Genomic DNA, 15,334 nt, shown 5'->3' on the forward strand with positions numbered 1-15,334 from the left:
GAACTCAGTCAATAAAAAATTGACTGAACTTCCATTGATTAGCTAATGATCCTACATTTGACTTCTGAGATGCCCAATTTTATACTTTCAAAATAAGGATAAAAAGGCATTTTATAAAAGATATACAAATTTTAACACGGTTCAAAACAGAAAACAGTAAAAATTAAATAGAAAAAAAAAAGTTTTATCTGGTTATGTGCCTGAGCAGTAGAAAACTTCGAGATAACATTTTCTGCATATTGACAGGTTAGGGAGTACTTTCATTTCAAGCTATCATAAAATTGATTCCAAATTCCTTTTGGAAGAAAATATTCCCTAGTCTCCTTCACTAACCTACATCTAATTATTCAAATACAGAAAAGCCTGTCATGTTCTTTAAATATAGACGGTATGAAGACAATTAAGAAATTACAGGCCTAATTTCCAACAAGAATACAAGTTGCATGAAGGTTTAAGAATGTGACTTTTATCACAGTTTCCGAGAGGGCAAGAGGAGTAGGTGTTCTAAATGCAATCCTTCAGATCCATGAACCATGAAAGCAATGCTGGTATGGAAAATGAGGCTGAAACTTTTCCGTGAATGGCTGCCTCTGTGTCTAAGCTGCAGGAACAAAGCACCTCTATCACCTAAGCACATAAACACCCAATTCAACTATCCAGATCCTCGGGCCATAATGTCCAGTCCAGGCTTCTCCAGGTTCAGCACACTGAAGACTTCAAGCGTATATGGATGCTAATCCGTGCAATACGTAATTTACAAGGTCTGTCTAATGTCAAAGCCTAGCTAAGTCTTCCAAGAATACTTCTATGTTAAACAGTGTTTATTTAAGATGGCCACTCGCAAGAGAAATGCAGTCAAAATGACCACCAGAATCTCCATTCCTCACAAGGGAAGCTTGATCTGAAACTGGCTGATAAGTTAACTGGCTTGTAGGAGATATGAAAATGTATCCTTTACACAGCACTGATCAAGACATAATGGGATATACTTCTGCTTCAGACATTTAGAATTTTCTAACCAATGACTGGGCTCTAGTTGGAAACTTTAGCAGGAAAGAGGGGTTTCCCAATTATTCTCCCAGTCAGGAAGCGCTGGAGGGAACACATCTAGCCTCCCCTTCTAAGCAGCCTTTAGTTAGCCCTCCCCCAGAGAGAGGAGCTAATGTGACTGGACAGAGAAAGGCCCTATTAGACCACCTGTCACCCGTGTGCATGGTCCTGGCACTGACAAACAGTGCACGTTTGCCAGGGTCTCCAGTGCCACAAGCAACCAGAGATACGTGACAGAGGGTGTTTTCTCTCTCCCCAGCTCCCTCCTCTCGTCCTGTCCCCATGAGCCCAGGTTGGGCAGGGGTTGGGAAGTAATCCCTTCCCATCTGTAGAGCAGGTCTAGCAATCCTCAATTCACCAAGAAAAGATAAGGAAAACTGTTTTGACCTCAGACCTAAACCACACTCTTCTAAGCATATCACAGGTTATAAGGAGCCTGCCCAGACTAACAGAGTGATACTCTGCTTCTCATTAACCCAGTGATCTGGCGTATGGATCTCCAGCGGCAGGGGAGAGGTAAGCTGCACTCTGAATCTTTTTCCTGCAGAAGAAGCTGTGAAGTCTTGGATGGAGTGATAGGACTCAAGAGCCCCGGTGATATTCACCTTTAGCCAAACAAATGAGTCATAAAGTAGGTTAGATAGGGCTCTGGATACAGATGGTCACAGCTGAAACGCATATGCATTAATGGCAGAGATCAAACAATCTCTTCTGGCCTTTTCCCGTTACCTCAGGTTAGTGGAGTTTAGATCGGTAAACTTCTACCTTGGCCAACACTTATCCTAAAGAGAGGAGGTACACGATTGGTGAGTTTTGATGGGGAAAAAGGCATGAGCTGGGGGCAAGAGGGGTGTGGTAATGACAAGCTTCTGCAGGAAGAGAAGGCAGGCCCAGGTCTGAGTGTCTGGGGTGGAAGCAAAGGGAAGGAGCCCAACAGGAGAAATGAGAAGACAGAGCGAACTGTTTACAGGTGGCTCTGGTTTGATATAATTTTCATTGTTGAAAATTTCTGTGAGCTATTATGTAGTTTTACTACACTATTTGTATACATAATTAATTGTATTTCACTCCACATGTTCACATATCAAGAAGCTCAGGAATTTAATTGAATCCTAGCAATTAAAACCAGGATTCATAAACAGAGTACCTAAACAGACTTTCTCCCTTGTCACCCTTATTGTGGCTTTTTTCCACAACATGGTTTTTACAACGATACATTATGGGCTAGAAAAAAAATAGCTGATCCACTATATGCAAACACATTACAGAGCCTCAGATGATTAAAAAAAAAAAAAAAAGGCATATCTTGACTTCTTTAGATCTTCCAAATTCTCAAGAACTTTGGCCTTAACTCAAAATACATAGACAGCCTGAGGGCAGGGAAAATATACACTTTTTAGGTTTTCAGTTCGGTTTTCCAAGAACCACATTCATTGTAGACATCACTTATGAAAACCAGTGATGGGCAGAGGATGCTGTGAGGACACAACTCTGGACGACTCCCAGAGCAACTGCTGCACCTTTAATACGGGTATGCCCACGAATTCAAAGCCATCTTATGATATTCCACATAAAATAGCCCTTGAGTAACTGTCCCTATAAGAAGCATTATCTTTTTAGTTTTACATGTAAAAATCTGAGGACTGAATCACATAGTCTGGACTGATGACCCTTTAAGAGGGAGGAATTGCTAAGATGCACAGTGAGGAGGAACACCTGCTAGAAGGTGTCAAAGGTCGTCACTGCCTGGGCAACCAGGGCTCAAAGCGTGGTCTTCTCAGGAGGGACTGAGGCCAATCAGAACTATACAGACGGCTAATGCCGCCAGATATTGCTTAGTAGTCGTCTCAAATAGTAAGTCACTGGAATTACATGCTTATGAGGAATACTGAATTTGCTCTTATATTTATAAAGCTGACACTGTCACCAAAAAACAAAACAATGAATTTTTTTAAAAAAACTTAAGATCTATAGCCCTAGAAATTTAGTTTTAAATATTAGGGCAACCTAATAAGGGAAGCTAGCATAAAAGCTAAAAATTAATGGAACGGTGTGAAAAATCTTCTAAAGCAAGAAAACATGATTCTGATTTGAGCTGGTCAGTGTCACGCTTGTTTTCCAAGTTTGTACCCCTGAGAAAACTGTTTGGTAACCATTATACAGTAGGCACAGAAATCAACATACTTTATCAAACAAAACACTAAACAGGTGTTGCTGTTGATACATTAAAAATTATATTAGTTTTCTTAAATGCTGTGGATAGAGAATAATGTTAAAAGTTTTAAAATCTGTGCTTGTTTTTCATCTAGAATGGAGCAAATGTCAGGCAAATAAACTTCATCTGTTACTCTGACATTTTTCTCCCTTGCCTGCAAATCTGCTTATAATTCCATAAGGTATATGCATGAGAAAACCTGATGAACAACAGAACAGAATACAGTTGCTGTGGGATTTGTTTTGCACGTATGGACCAGGCAGTATCCGTTATTGAAATGCTTCCTAAAGGTAAAGCAACGTGAGAATTCTTTGGCTCGAATCACAAATAGCTCCAAACTGTGAGTTGTGTGGACTGAATTTCTGAGTTACTGTGTTTTGGCTTTGAGACCACATCAGAAGCACATTAACACTTTCAGTGTAACTTGCATGAGTGAAGTCCACCTCGCTTAGCAACACTTCACAGGATCCCTCCAAGGCGCCCAGTGCTGACCTGGCAACAGGAGCTCATTGAGATGGTAGACTGAAGTGACAGGGAGACACTGTTAATCGTTCGGTTTGTTCTGAAAAAAGTTTGTGAAGGACCAGCCTCCTCCATTAGATTTAGGAGAATCTTCATCTTTAGGAGGAATCAAAAATTGTCGGGAGTTAATGGAGCATGGACTTCCAAAAGAGACAATTTCACTGTTGCTGTCTGTGGACCTAGGTGAGTCTGGAGATACTAAGTTCCAAGTATTTACATTTGCCTGAGGTCTGTAACCTGCAGTTTTGTCTAAATCATCATCTGCAGCCAGATCTTCTACAGTAGAAGTAACGAGGAGGTGCATTTGTGGCTTATAGCCTGTCCCCCCTACAGGGTCGTTTTTGGGTTCTTCCTCTGGTTTTGCCTGAGGCTGGTACATGGACTGAATGTCAATGTAAATGACTTGTGAGGCCCCTCCGGCTTCATCCGCTCCTGGGTTCACTATCTCTTCCTCAATGACCGGTGGACAATAGGATACAACCACATGGTTTTCCGGTTGCATATCCGTGTTATCTTCTGGACGCTCAGCTACTGGAGAAATTATTTCTGTATCTTCTATTTTAGGAACTGTTGATCGAGTTTCCAGAACCTCGACATTATTTGGGGTACAAGGATTCATTTCCAATGTTTTAAGAGCGCTGTTTCCCTAGAAATAAGTTTTAAAACAGGGATTAGAATGCCACGAAACGCTGCTGCAATGCCTCTCCTACAAAAAGCAGCATTATTTTATATTGTTTTTCACAGCTGCTCATAAAAATGTGTCTCTACTATTCTGTAGTGCATACTAGAGCAAAGCTACTTTCTTTTCTACATATCAGTATTTTCCTTGGTCTTAATAGTAGTGAAAAAAAGACCATGTACAAACAATTTAAAACTAATAATTTTAGAAGTTCAGCAGATGTTCAAGCACTGCTATTTTCTCAATACATTTTACTCTGGATGACACTGACATGTTAAAAACTCTTCACAAAAAACTAAAAAAGGGAAGTCAGTACTTCAAAGGTAAACGTAAGAAAATAAAGGATTACCTCACAGACACTCTTTTGAAACTGTAAAGCTTTACAATTTTCTGGATTTGGAATATCAGGGTAGAAGGTTTCTTTAATCCTTTAAATAAAGATGATTAAGTACATTTAATAATAAGATTATCAATTAGACAATAAATAAGTTAATAAGTTATCAGGCTTATTTTGACGTTTCATATGAATACTCTTGATGAATATCTGAGATCAAAATGGAAGATCATTTTCAGCGTGATCAGTCACTAGAGCTTTCAATATAATGCACTGAGAGGTTCCTATCTGAAAAGCAGAAACAGTACTTCTATTCCTAGAACTACAGTATCTTATGTATCTTATGGAAATGGAAAGCAAAGAATTAAAATGGTGATTGTGCTATCAAGTCAAAAGTCAAATACGGGCATTACTCATGGCCAAAATATTCATACTGCAGACTGGATTCAGCACAGTCAACTACTTGGGAACATGCTTGCATTCTGTAGTTCTCTACTGCTCAAAACAGGCTCTGGATTATCAGAAAAAGGAAAGCTATTAATCTTGAGCAAAAACTAAACACAAACAAAAACGAAATTTGCTTAGTGCCCTATCATATTTATAGCTGTTAAAAAACTTTTATTATTTGAAATTCCTGCAGGAAAAAGAAATGTTGTTAATGTAAGTCCGAAATGCTCTAACTTCTAAACTTATCTCCTAACTTTATCTTTTTTTTTGTATTGAAATCATTTTTAAAATGTGATTTTGGGTAACGAGAATATGGTTACCAAGCGGGGTATTCTACGGTTCTAAACTGTTACTATTTTGATTTATAAGCCAGGATTGCTAGAGTACATTCTCTTCTTTATCATGAATGATGGCCTTTTTAAGGCCAGTGAGGACAGTCTATGCATGAACATAGCCAGGTGCCACAAGCCCAGCCCAGGACAGCTCCTGCTGGCTGACCACGAGGCACTCTCTCCCGAGCCCCGCGCTTACCCTACCTCACTTCACTCAGCTCACACCACTCCCTCCGCTGCTGCACCCAGACACACACTTCTTTCTCCAGAAGATCAAGCTCTTTCCAGTTTCTGGGCCCTCACAGAATCTATTCTCTCTGCCTGGCACATTCTCTCCCTCTCCTTCCCCTTTGGGACCCTGCTGCAGTGGAACGTCCACAGGGAAGCCTGACCACCTCCTGTGACGTGATTCCCCACTATTCTCCTCAAGCCGCCCGTGTCCTTCCTAGCACCCACTCACAATCTGTACCCATATATTTATTAAATGTTTATGGGTTTCACGTCCACCCTCCCCACTATCCTATAATTCTAATGACCATTCTTATTTTAATTCACCACTATGTCCCCCTTTCACATGGGAGGGGTCATTCTTATGAATGACCAGATTTTCTAAATAGGTCACCAGGACAAGTGATACCTCAATCATTAAACTACATTTAATCTTGCATATAGCTATTGACCTATTTATGCCTATAAATATTTTTTAGTACAACTGCTATTACTTTAATTAGTAAATATAGTAGGGAAAAATCTATACTTTTACTTTGTTAATTTTAAAACCTTTAAATAATGTGCCATGTTCTTGCCTAATGTTAATTCCAATATTAATTCTGACCAATACAAATATTTTTTACTACCTTGTTTCCACCAAAAAGTTGTACTTATTTTTTAACACATAAACTAAATAATCATGCCCTTAAGAACATAACAGCAAGGGTAAATCATTACCATTCTCGTTTCCGATAGCAAAGGATACTCGTTACCACTCCGACAATGACAGCCACTGCCACTGGGATGAGAATGGCGATAATCAATGCCACAGCTGAAAAGAGAATATTGTAGATATTAAAATCAACATTTTTAGTATGAACTAGAGAATAAATTCGCATTATAAGATATTTAAGTCAGTAGATTATTTGAAGAAAAAATCCAAACTGCTCTAGGGAAACTGAAAAACTATTAAAATATAACCTTAAAAAGTATTGTAATAATTTTTATACTAACACTTAAATTCTTCAGAGCAGTGTTTCTCTACCTTGGCACTACTGACATTTTAGGGCAGATACTTCTTTCTTGTGTGCTTTGCAGGGAGGAGGCTGTCACATGCATTGTAGGAAGTTTAACAGCATCCTTGGGCTTCTAATGACCAGATACCAGTAGCACCAACCAAACATGTCACCAGACACTGCCAACTGTCCCCTAGGAGGCACAATCACCCCCAGCTGAGAACCATCTCCACATGGCCCTTTATTTAAGGGCATGTATGAACTCCAGCCCAGGGCTAGAGAATAAGCCCGTGATCAAATGAAAGTTCTTCGCTGTTGACAAGCTAGTCAAGTCCATCACTTTTCTCTACTTTCCATCTCAAATTTATGAGTGTTGTGCTTTATGCTTTTTTTTAAGGCTATTTCTTACACTCTTCCCTGGATATGCCAAAAATCACAGAATATTTCGGGTAAAAAAATTTTAAATCAGTTGACCGTTATATAAGTTCAACATGAATTTAGAACTCTAGACTTCAGAGGTACCCTTAATTCATTAATTTCTTAAGTACGCATTAGGCAATAACTGGTAAGAATAAATATGAAGTCATCTCATGGCCTTTCAGTACTGCCCTCCACCCACTATAAAAGTGTAACAAAATATGAAATTTTAAAAAGGGGCATTCCTATATAAACAAAAATCACTGGAAACACAATGCACTTAAGTTTGGAAAGCAACTCGATGACCACATTTAACTCACAATTTTCCTTTGTCACCACAAACATGCTCTTCTCTGGCCCCATTCCTCCATCTGTATAGGCTCGCAAGACCAGATGGTAACTTGTTTTACCTTGAAGATCAGCAATTCTCAGTGTCTTCTGGGATATGTCGGTAATATTCTTAACCTTTATGTCAGAACGACCTATTTTTAAAGTGAAGAAGATTATTACTGATCTCTATACCATTTTAATCACATGGTTACTCAAACCTGTCACATTCACATCCTTTTTAAACGAGTCTGAATGCTGGTCGCCTCCAGGGCCAAGGCCCATGGAGCCAGCCAGAGCCATGTTCAAGTTCTACCTCTGCCAGGTAGTAGCTATGTTATCTGTACCTATTATTTAAACGCCTCTGAACCTGAGTTTCTCTAACTATGAAATAGAATATCATGACTTAGCTCTCAGGGCTCTGTGAAGTTTTCGTGCATATTCTCTAGAATAATACCTGGCCTATAGCAGGCAATCAATAAAAGTCTCTTTTTTTCTTTTACTAACAGCATGAAAACCCACCACAACCAAAACCCACTGGGGCAGGGACACTGCCTCTCGGGCTGATCATGCCTGTGAGTAAAGTGAGAAACTCAAGGAAGCAAGATCATAAATCAACAGAGATCGCTCCAAACCACACAGGAAACAAGGCAGTGCATCTGAGTTCTCAAATGAGAGATTAGAGAGGACGCCCTTGAACCATTTTGAAAGGAAATGTGGAGAATTGTTTAAATTGTTAAATTATTTTTTAAATTTTAACCAAAAAAATGCAGTTTAATAGCTTAAAACTATATCATACTATATGGCTAAAAACAAAAGTAGCAGTTCCCTGCCAGCATCTTTCCCCACCACGAACAATCACTTCAAAATCAAGTTGCCCGTCTCTTTGGGTACTGACTTCCATATTTTGAAATAAACTTAAATTGGCAGTGCTTGATTTTTAAATATTAGACATTAGCTCTAACACACAACCACTACCCATTCTCTCCTCGAGCCCACATCATTCATAGAGAAACATCAAAAAATTTGGTAACTTTAGTGTTCACATTGTAATGATCATATAAATACAAATTACTACTAAGACAAAATGCTTGGTATGATCATGTTTCCTTTCTTATTTTTCTGTTGTTATAACTGCTTTTCTTCCTTATTTGCTTAATGTACCAATTACTGATTCGTCCAACACCCTCCAATGAATATTCCACCCAAGTTTCCATGTGGTCCAAAACAACAACATCCCAGGGCCGCTGCTTCCCCCAGCTGCTGCCCACTCCCCCCAGGCTGCTTCCTGGGGCGTCTGCTCTGGACTGGAAGTCTTCTAGGTGCTCTCATCCTAGAACTCCCTGCCCCACTATTTCCTCGTATTGACACACACTCTTCTAGGAGCTTCTGGAGAAGGGATACATGGGGGACGTAATATGTGCAGCCTTCCATGTCTAAAGATGTCTTCATTCTACACTCATAGATAGTAGTACAGATACTACTGTATCTGTAGATAGATTGGCTGAGTACAGAATTTTAGGTTGAAAATAATTTTCACTCAGTACTTTGAAGATGTAGCTGCGGTATCTTCTAGTATCTGGTACACTGTTGAGAGGCCTGCTACCATTCTTATTCGTGATCCTTGCACAAGAGATGCTTTTCTGATTGTTTCTAGGATTTTTTCTCTATATATCAGGTGCTCTGAAAATTCATGGTGACGTACTTCAGCATGGATCTTTTTCTCTATTTATTTTACTGTGTGTTTAATGGCACCTTTTACTGTATATACTGAGGTCTTTCAGTTTGGGGACATTTTTTTCTTGTGCTATTACTTTGATAATTTCCCTCTCTCCATTCCACTCTTCTCTCTTAACAGAACTCTTATAAAGGAGGACAGTGCAGGTCTTTGACTCAAACTCCAACTTTCTAATCTTTTACCTCCAAGTCTTCTCCTTTGCCTTTGTCTCATTTTCAGAAGAATTTCCCCATTTTTCATTTAATTTCTCCACTTGTATTTAATTCCTTAAAAATTTCTTTGATCACATTTTTAATTCTGAGGAATTCTTAACTGTCTTCTGTTTGTTCCTTTTTATAACATCATGTCTTTTCAATGAATACAGTATACGTCAACTATCCAAGGATAGTTTTGTTTTAAATTTCTCTGTTTTCCCACATTGCACCCATTTCCTCTGGTTTCCCCTGGTGTCTGTCTTTCAGGTTAGGAGCTTTCTCAATCATCTTGTTATCCCTGGCTGCTCGTCATGTTCGCGAGTGAGCCACTAAAAGGCTCATGGAAGCCTGGTGTACACAGGGGGGGTTTACTGGGGGGTGGGCTTCACTTATATCATGGATGAGGAATGACCAGGTGGGTTCCTGGCTCTTCATTGGGATAATCCCCCAAATATCAGCACCTTTTATGTCTTTCCTCAGGAACCACTTACTCTAATCCTCTCATCTCCTGCCCAGAAAACGCCTAGCTGAAGATGTCCTATGAAGCAGGTGGGAAGGAGGAAGAGGGACAGTCACAGGGTTTGCTACAGTGTCCCTTGTCTGGAAGCTCTCTGGTCCAGAATAAACCTCTTGTTCTCATGCAGGGGAGAGAGCACTCACATGAGCTACATGAAGCTGGTGTAGGACTTGGGGGTTCTAACTGCTCCTTACAGACTTACAATCAACTCCCGCTGTTCAGCCCAGATTCATCCTAACCATTGGCCTCCACTTCTGGCGCTGCAGGATGAACCAAATTACTTCTCACTGATGCCCAACGGTCCACCTAGACTGCCCCGCCCTCCACTCCTCTAGGTCACTCGGCCCATTTCCACACCCAGCGTTTCCAAATCCTCTTTTGTGCCTCTCCAGTTCTCTGTGTCTTTGTGGCTTTATGCATTGTTGTTCTTTTTTCTCTATTTTGCTCTAACTTTTAGTGACCAATCCACCCTAACTAGAAGTCTACATGTTAGAATTTGAACTGGTTCAAGTGTAAAATTTCTGAGCACCTGAGGGAAATGACACTAGAGTCTGGATGTTTGCAGAATCTGATATTTAGGGTTTCCCTCAACTTTGAAGGTTAGTGGTCTGTGGGAGGCTCATGTTTACGCAGCTGCTCTCGGGACATGACTAAGCTAATGCCCAGTTGGTCAGCATCTCCCTGTGGCGTTGTTGTTCTCTACTTGTCAGGCATTAAATATTATAATTAAAATGGTTTCTTTCCAAGGAAAGGTCATTAAGGAAAATAAAAGCTTTCAAATTGAAGAGGTGATACGCTTGTGTTGTTCAGCCATGAATAAAAATCATCTGGCTTCCAACAGAAATGTAATTTAGGGTTTAAAGCCCAAAGTCTGCACAAACATTTCTGTATTTGTAAATCTGAGGATTCTCAAAGGTCTGTGGACATACGCTTACCACTTGTCAAGGACTAACTGTACTTTTAAAGATTTAATGGATACACACATCCCCAATCAAATCAATTAAGTTTCGTAGCTCATTAAGGTCGTGGCTAACTGTGTGGATGGCTCTTTGTCAGATAAAAGGAGACTCTGAAGCCATTCTTTAGGTTCCTGAGTTTTCTCCTCCATTAGTATAAGTACAGGAAGACCTCTTTTTTTTTTTTTTTTTTGCGGTACGCGGGCTTCTCACTGTTGTGGCCTCTCCGTTGCGGAGCACAGGCTCTGGACGCGCAGGCTCAGTGGCCATGGCTCACGGGCCCAGCCTCTCCGCGGCATGTGGGATCTTCCCGGACCGGGGTACGAACCCATGTCCCCTGCATCGGCAGGCGGACTCTCAACCACTGCGCCACCAGGGAAGCCCAGACCTTTTTTTTTTTTTTAAAGTAACCTTCATAAGATGCTATGTTATGGATCATGCAAGATTAGAGAGATGCTCTCTGTCCTGTGGGGCTCACAATCAAAGGCCTCAGAATAAATGATTTCTGAAAGACTACATGCCATTGATCACATAATAAAATCTTAAAAATCTCATATTCATCAAATGACTGCATTTTCCCTTCCTTATTTTTCAGAGCATTCTGGAAGTCTGAATAAACTACTCAGTAGCTTCTTTACTTCTTTTTTTTCTTTCCTCCTCTTTTTTTTTTTTGTAGTTAATAAAGAACTTCTAAGAAACAGTATACTTACTCTAGTAATTTACTTACCCGATTCCAAAACCCTCATCTTAGATGTGTCTCTCTCTCCTTTTTCAAAGTAAAATAAATACCCTCTTAAAAAGCCTCTAAGCTCTTCCACAGGAATTTCTTCCCATTTCACTAATATCGAATCTGCAGACGTATCCTCAACAGTAAAATTTGGTGCAACAACTGGAGCTGTAAAAGGAAAAACGTCAATAGCTAAAGGAGGGTTTACTAATACAGAGCAAGACATTAAGGTTTAATGAGATTTCTAGCCTCAAAAACAGCTAAACTTGTAATCAGAACTTTATTTAATCATAAACTTTCACAGATATTATCACAAGCACTTTTGCTGTGAAGATACAAAGGCAGAACTTTCACACATAAAACATATCTAGGGAGGTAAGCTACGCAAAATCTTTAAATGGCTACTGGAATAGGCTTTACTCACATTTCCCCTCTTTACTGATAGTCTTGAATAAGTTAATAGTCTTAAAACTTTGTAAAAGTGTAAATTAAGTATTTTTGACGTCCAAATTAAGATTTAATTTTCTTAATGACAACAGTAAAATTATGAAACATAAACATTAAACAAATGAAAAATAAGTAATTATAAATAATTTTACAGTTATCATACAAATTATTTTTCTTCCTTGTACTAATAAACATCTCAATTGAACCTGTTTTTAGAATTCAATCTGAAAACTGATGTTGTTTTATAATTTCTCATATTACCTTGAACTCTAAGAAAACGTACCCATTTAACTTACCCAATTCCTCTACATATCCAATTATAGAACGCAGTAATTGATATCCTTGATTTCTGCACACGTACACGAAAAAATTATATCTTACACCTGGTCGAAACTGATCTGTAAGATGAACACAACCAGTAAACGTTCCTAAGTACATATTACTATGAATATCTATTTTAGAAATATCAAATTTATAATAACTCACTTTGAAATTTCTAAAACTAATTTTAAAAAGGTTACAGAAAATCCACATTTTCAAAATTGGTAAATATTCAGAGTGAAAACTGACTCAATAAAAATTAAACTCACTTCTGTTGTAATGAAAAGTTTAGTATTATAACATGACATCACCTTGAAGGGAAAAAATGGTAATCAAGGCTTTCATTTTGTTCCTTCAAATTAAGCAATGACAACTTCTTCCCAGATTTGGTCTAGGGTCAGTTTTCTAACCAATCCCAGGCCCATGTCATGCCTCTGAAAAAGCCCTTCCCTAACTAGTGTTATTTGTGGGTTGGAAAGAACCCACTGCTCTTCCCTTGTTCCAAGAAGCAGATACTAAAATGTCCACTCCAGTTGGACACTTCAGTGTTAAAGGAAATGGGCCATAGAGTCTATTCCTCTTTACAGCATCAGCATTTAGTGCCCTTGACTTAACTCCACAAGACATACAAGAGAAGCACCTTAACTTTGATCCAAGTTAATCACTTTTAAATGCCTCCTCGATACAATGCAACGTGTAAAGTGTTAGGACCACAGAGGTGGATGTATAACAAGGCCCCTGGCCTGGAGCAGTTGGCAGAGAAGTGGCAGGACAGATGAGGAGGGGTAACCGTAAGACCCTGGGTTAGACTAGAGTGATCTATCACAGAGCCTGTGGCCCCTTCAATGAGGGACCAAGTGAGCCTAAGAAGATCAGAAAAAGCCACCAGGAAGTGATGTTTGAACAGAGCCTTGAAGGGTACTTAGTAGCTCACCTGCAGTGATCAAGGAAAAAGACACTGCCTGGGGGGAAAATGGCAGCCTATGGGATTGCATTTAATTTGTGGAATACAATTATTCTAGTGTGGTTAAAGCACTTGCTCTCGGATTCAGAACACCAGTGGTCTTCAGGCTCAAAAGTGAGATGGTTACCTCTAAAATCACTCTGCAACTTTTGCTGGGGGGGACCAGTATACTTGAGGTTCTGATTTTATACCACATGTATGTTAGCAAATCTGTACCTAGTTCTATCTTATGATTATGCATACCAAAATTCTATAGGGTTCTTCTGCCTGAAAAAGAAAAAGAGCCTGAGGGGTTAGAGCATCAGGAATGTGTTTTGAGATCATAAAAGAGAGAGGATAGTTGAAAGAGTGGGTGACTGAATAAGAAAGCAACAGGAAACATGCAGGTTTTGTCCACATCCTGTCCTAGCAGCAACAAATAAAAGACAAAATCCCCAGCCACTTAAAGCTCTGAATTGCTTTAAAGTTAAATCCTGGTGTGATCACATACTAGTTTTGTGACCTTGGGCAAGTTACCCAACTTCTCGGAGCCTTTGTCTTCTGAGCCACTACAGGGCCTTTGTTCACCTGCCTCAGCATCAAAAGTCCTCCTTTTCATCCTACAGGTCTCAGCTTAAACTCACAACCCAGATATTCCATCTAAAGGGACGCCTCTTCACATCACTCCACCCTGCCCCAGTCCATTCTGATTATTCTCAAGTCCTTTGTGCTCAGTAACCTGGGCCCTGGGCAAACAAGGGCAAAAGGATGGTGAGTGACATCATTACAATTATAAATAATGCTGTGTTGAACACTCAGGTGTAAATCTGTGCTGCTCTCGGATTATTTCTTAGAATAAACCCCGAGACAAGTAATGACTAGATCAAAGCCTATGAGTCGTTTCACACACATACTGCCACAAACTGCCTTCCAGAAAAGTTAAACCAATCCACTCCCAGCCCAGTGGTGAGGGGAACAGTCACTGCATTGCAACTTGTCGCTCCATATGTTGCTCTTTTTAAAAATATTTTTTTTTGGTAGGGAGCATGCTGCAGTGTATACGGAAGTAGAAACATAATGGTGTACACATAAAACTTACATAATGTTATAAACCAACGCTACCCCAATAAAAAGTAAATTTAAAAAATATCTTTAAAGAACTTTAATTGCGAGACACTCACCAGATTCTATTACAGTTTCAGTGCTGTTTGAAGGGACTTTTTTCCAGTCCATGAGGCACGGCTCAGACCGAGATGAGTTACACCATTTAATTACATAGTCACAAGTCACGTTGGGGTCATAATTCCAAGTGAGCAGAATCCCATTTCCCATTCCAACAGCCTGCTCTATTTTGAGATCATCTTCAAGAAAGAAGGATATTTTACCAGTGTTAAAAATCATGTTTTAAGGTAAATCTCATGAAAATGGGCAAGAGTTATAAAAATCACTTTACCGTGCAGACATTGCAAAATAGTGCTAAACTAGATAAACCTTTAGCAAAGTTTAGAAGTGCTGCTCTGTTGTTTTCGTTTTAACTAGGGCAATTACCTGTGCATATATATTAACCCAGCAGCTGGAAAAAAAACAATGAAAAAGCACCTAGGATCAGGCAGTGACATAACTGGGCCGGGACACGAGGATCAAGAGCCATGAAGGATGGGGCAGAGGGAATACAGGCACTAGAGGGTGGCATGGCAGCTCGGGGGCGGGGGGAGAGGCAGGCGGGAGGCTGGTGAAGAACACGTGTGGGTGTCAGAATCCCCGTCTCCTCGTCCACTGTGGGTGTGAGCTCCACGAGAGCAGACGGGGGCTTGTGCCTGCAACTCCAGCCCTGAGCACAGGCCATGCAGTGAATGAGTGGGTGGGCCAGCCCCTCTCTTCCTTTCAAGGGAGACTGCTACCCCCATGGGTGGGCTGAAGGCATTGTGGAGACAGGACAGTG

General features: G+C 40.0%; 1 protein-coding gene across 1 annotated transcript in view; it reads right to left on the reverse strand.

Moving 5' to 3' along the window:
* Positions 1-3,112: 3,112 nt before the first annotated feature.
* The window catches only part of LIFR (LIF receptor subunit alpha), an 82,587-nt gene continuing 70,365 nt past the window's right edge, over positions 3,113-15,334 (reverse strand). The window contains exons 14-20 of the mRNA XM_060146032.1: positions 14,574-14,753; positions 12,425-12,526; positions 11,682-11,849; positions 7,543-7,704; positions 6,528-6,621; positions 4,816-4,894; positions 3,113-4,433 (exon numbers count right to left, since the gene is read on the reverse strand). Of these exons, the coding sequence (XP_060002015.1) occupies positions 3,810-4,433; positions 4,816-4,894; positions 6,528-6,621; positions 7,543-7,704; positions 11,682-11,849; positions 12,425-12,526; positions 14,574-14,753 (1,409 nt within the window). The 3' untranslated portion in view covers positions 3,113-3,809. The remainder of the gene's footprint in view (positions 4,434-4,815; positions 4,895-6,527; positions 6,622-7,542; positions 7,705-11,681; positions 11,850-12,424; positions 12,527-14,573; positions 14,754-15,334) is intronic.

The sequence above is a fragment of the Lagenorhynchus albirostris genome, chromosome 3 (genome assembly GCF_949774975.1).
Source record: "Lagenorhynchus albirostris chromosome 3, mLagAlb1.1, whole genome shotgun sequence".
Lineage (NCBI taxonomy): Eukaryota > Metazoa > Chordata > Mammalia > Artiodactyla > Delphinidae > Lagenorhynchus > Lagenorhynchus albirostris.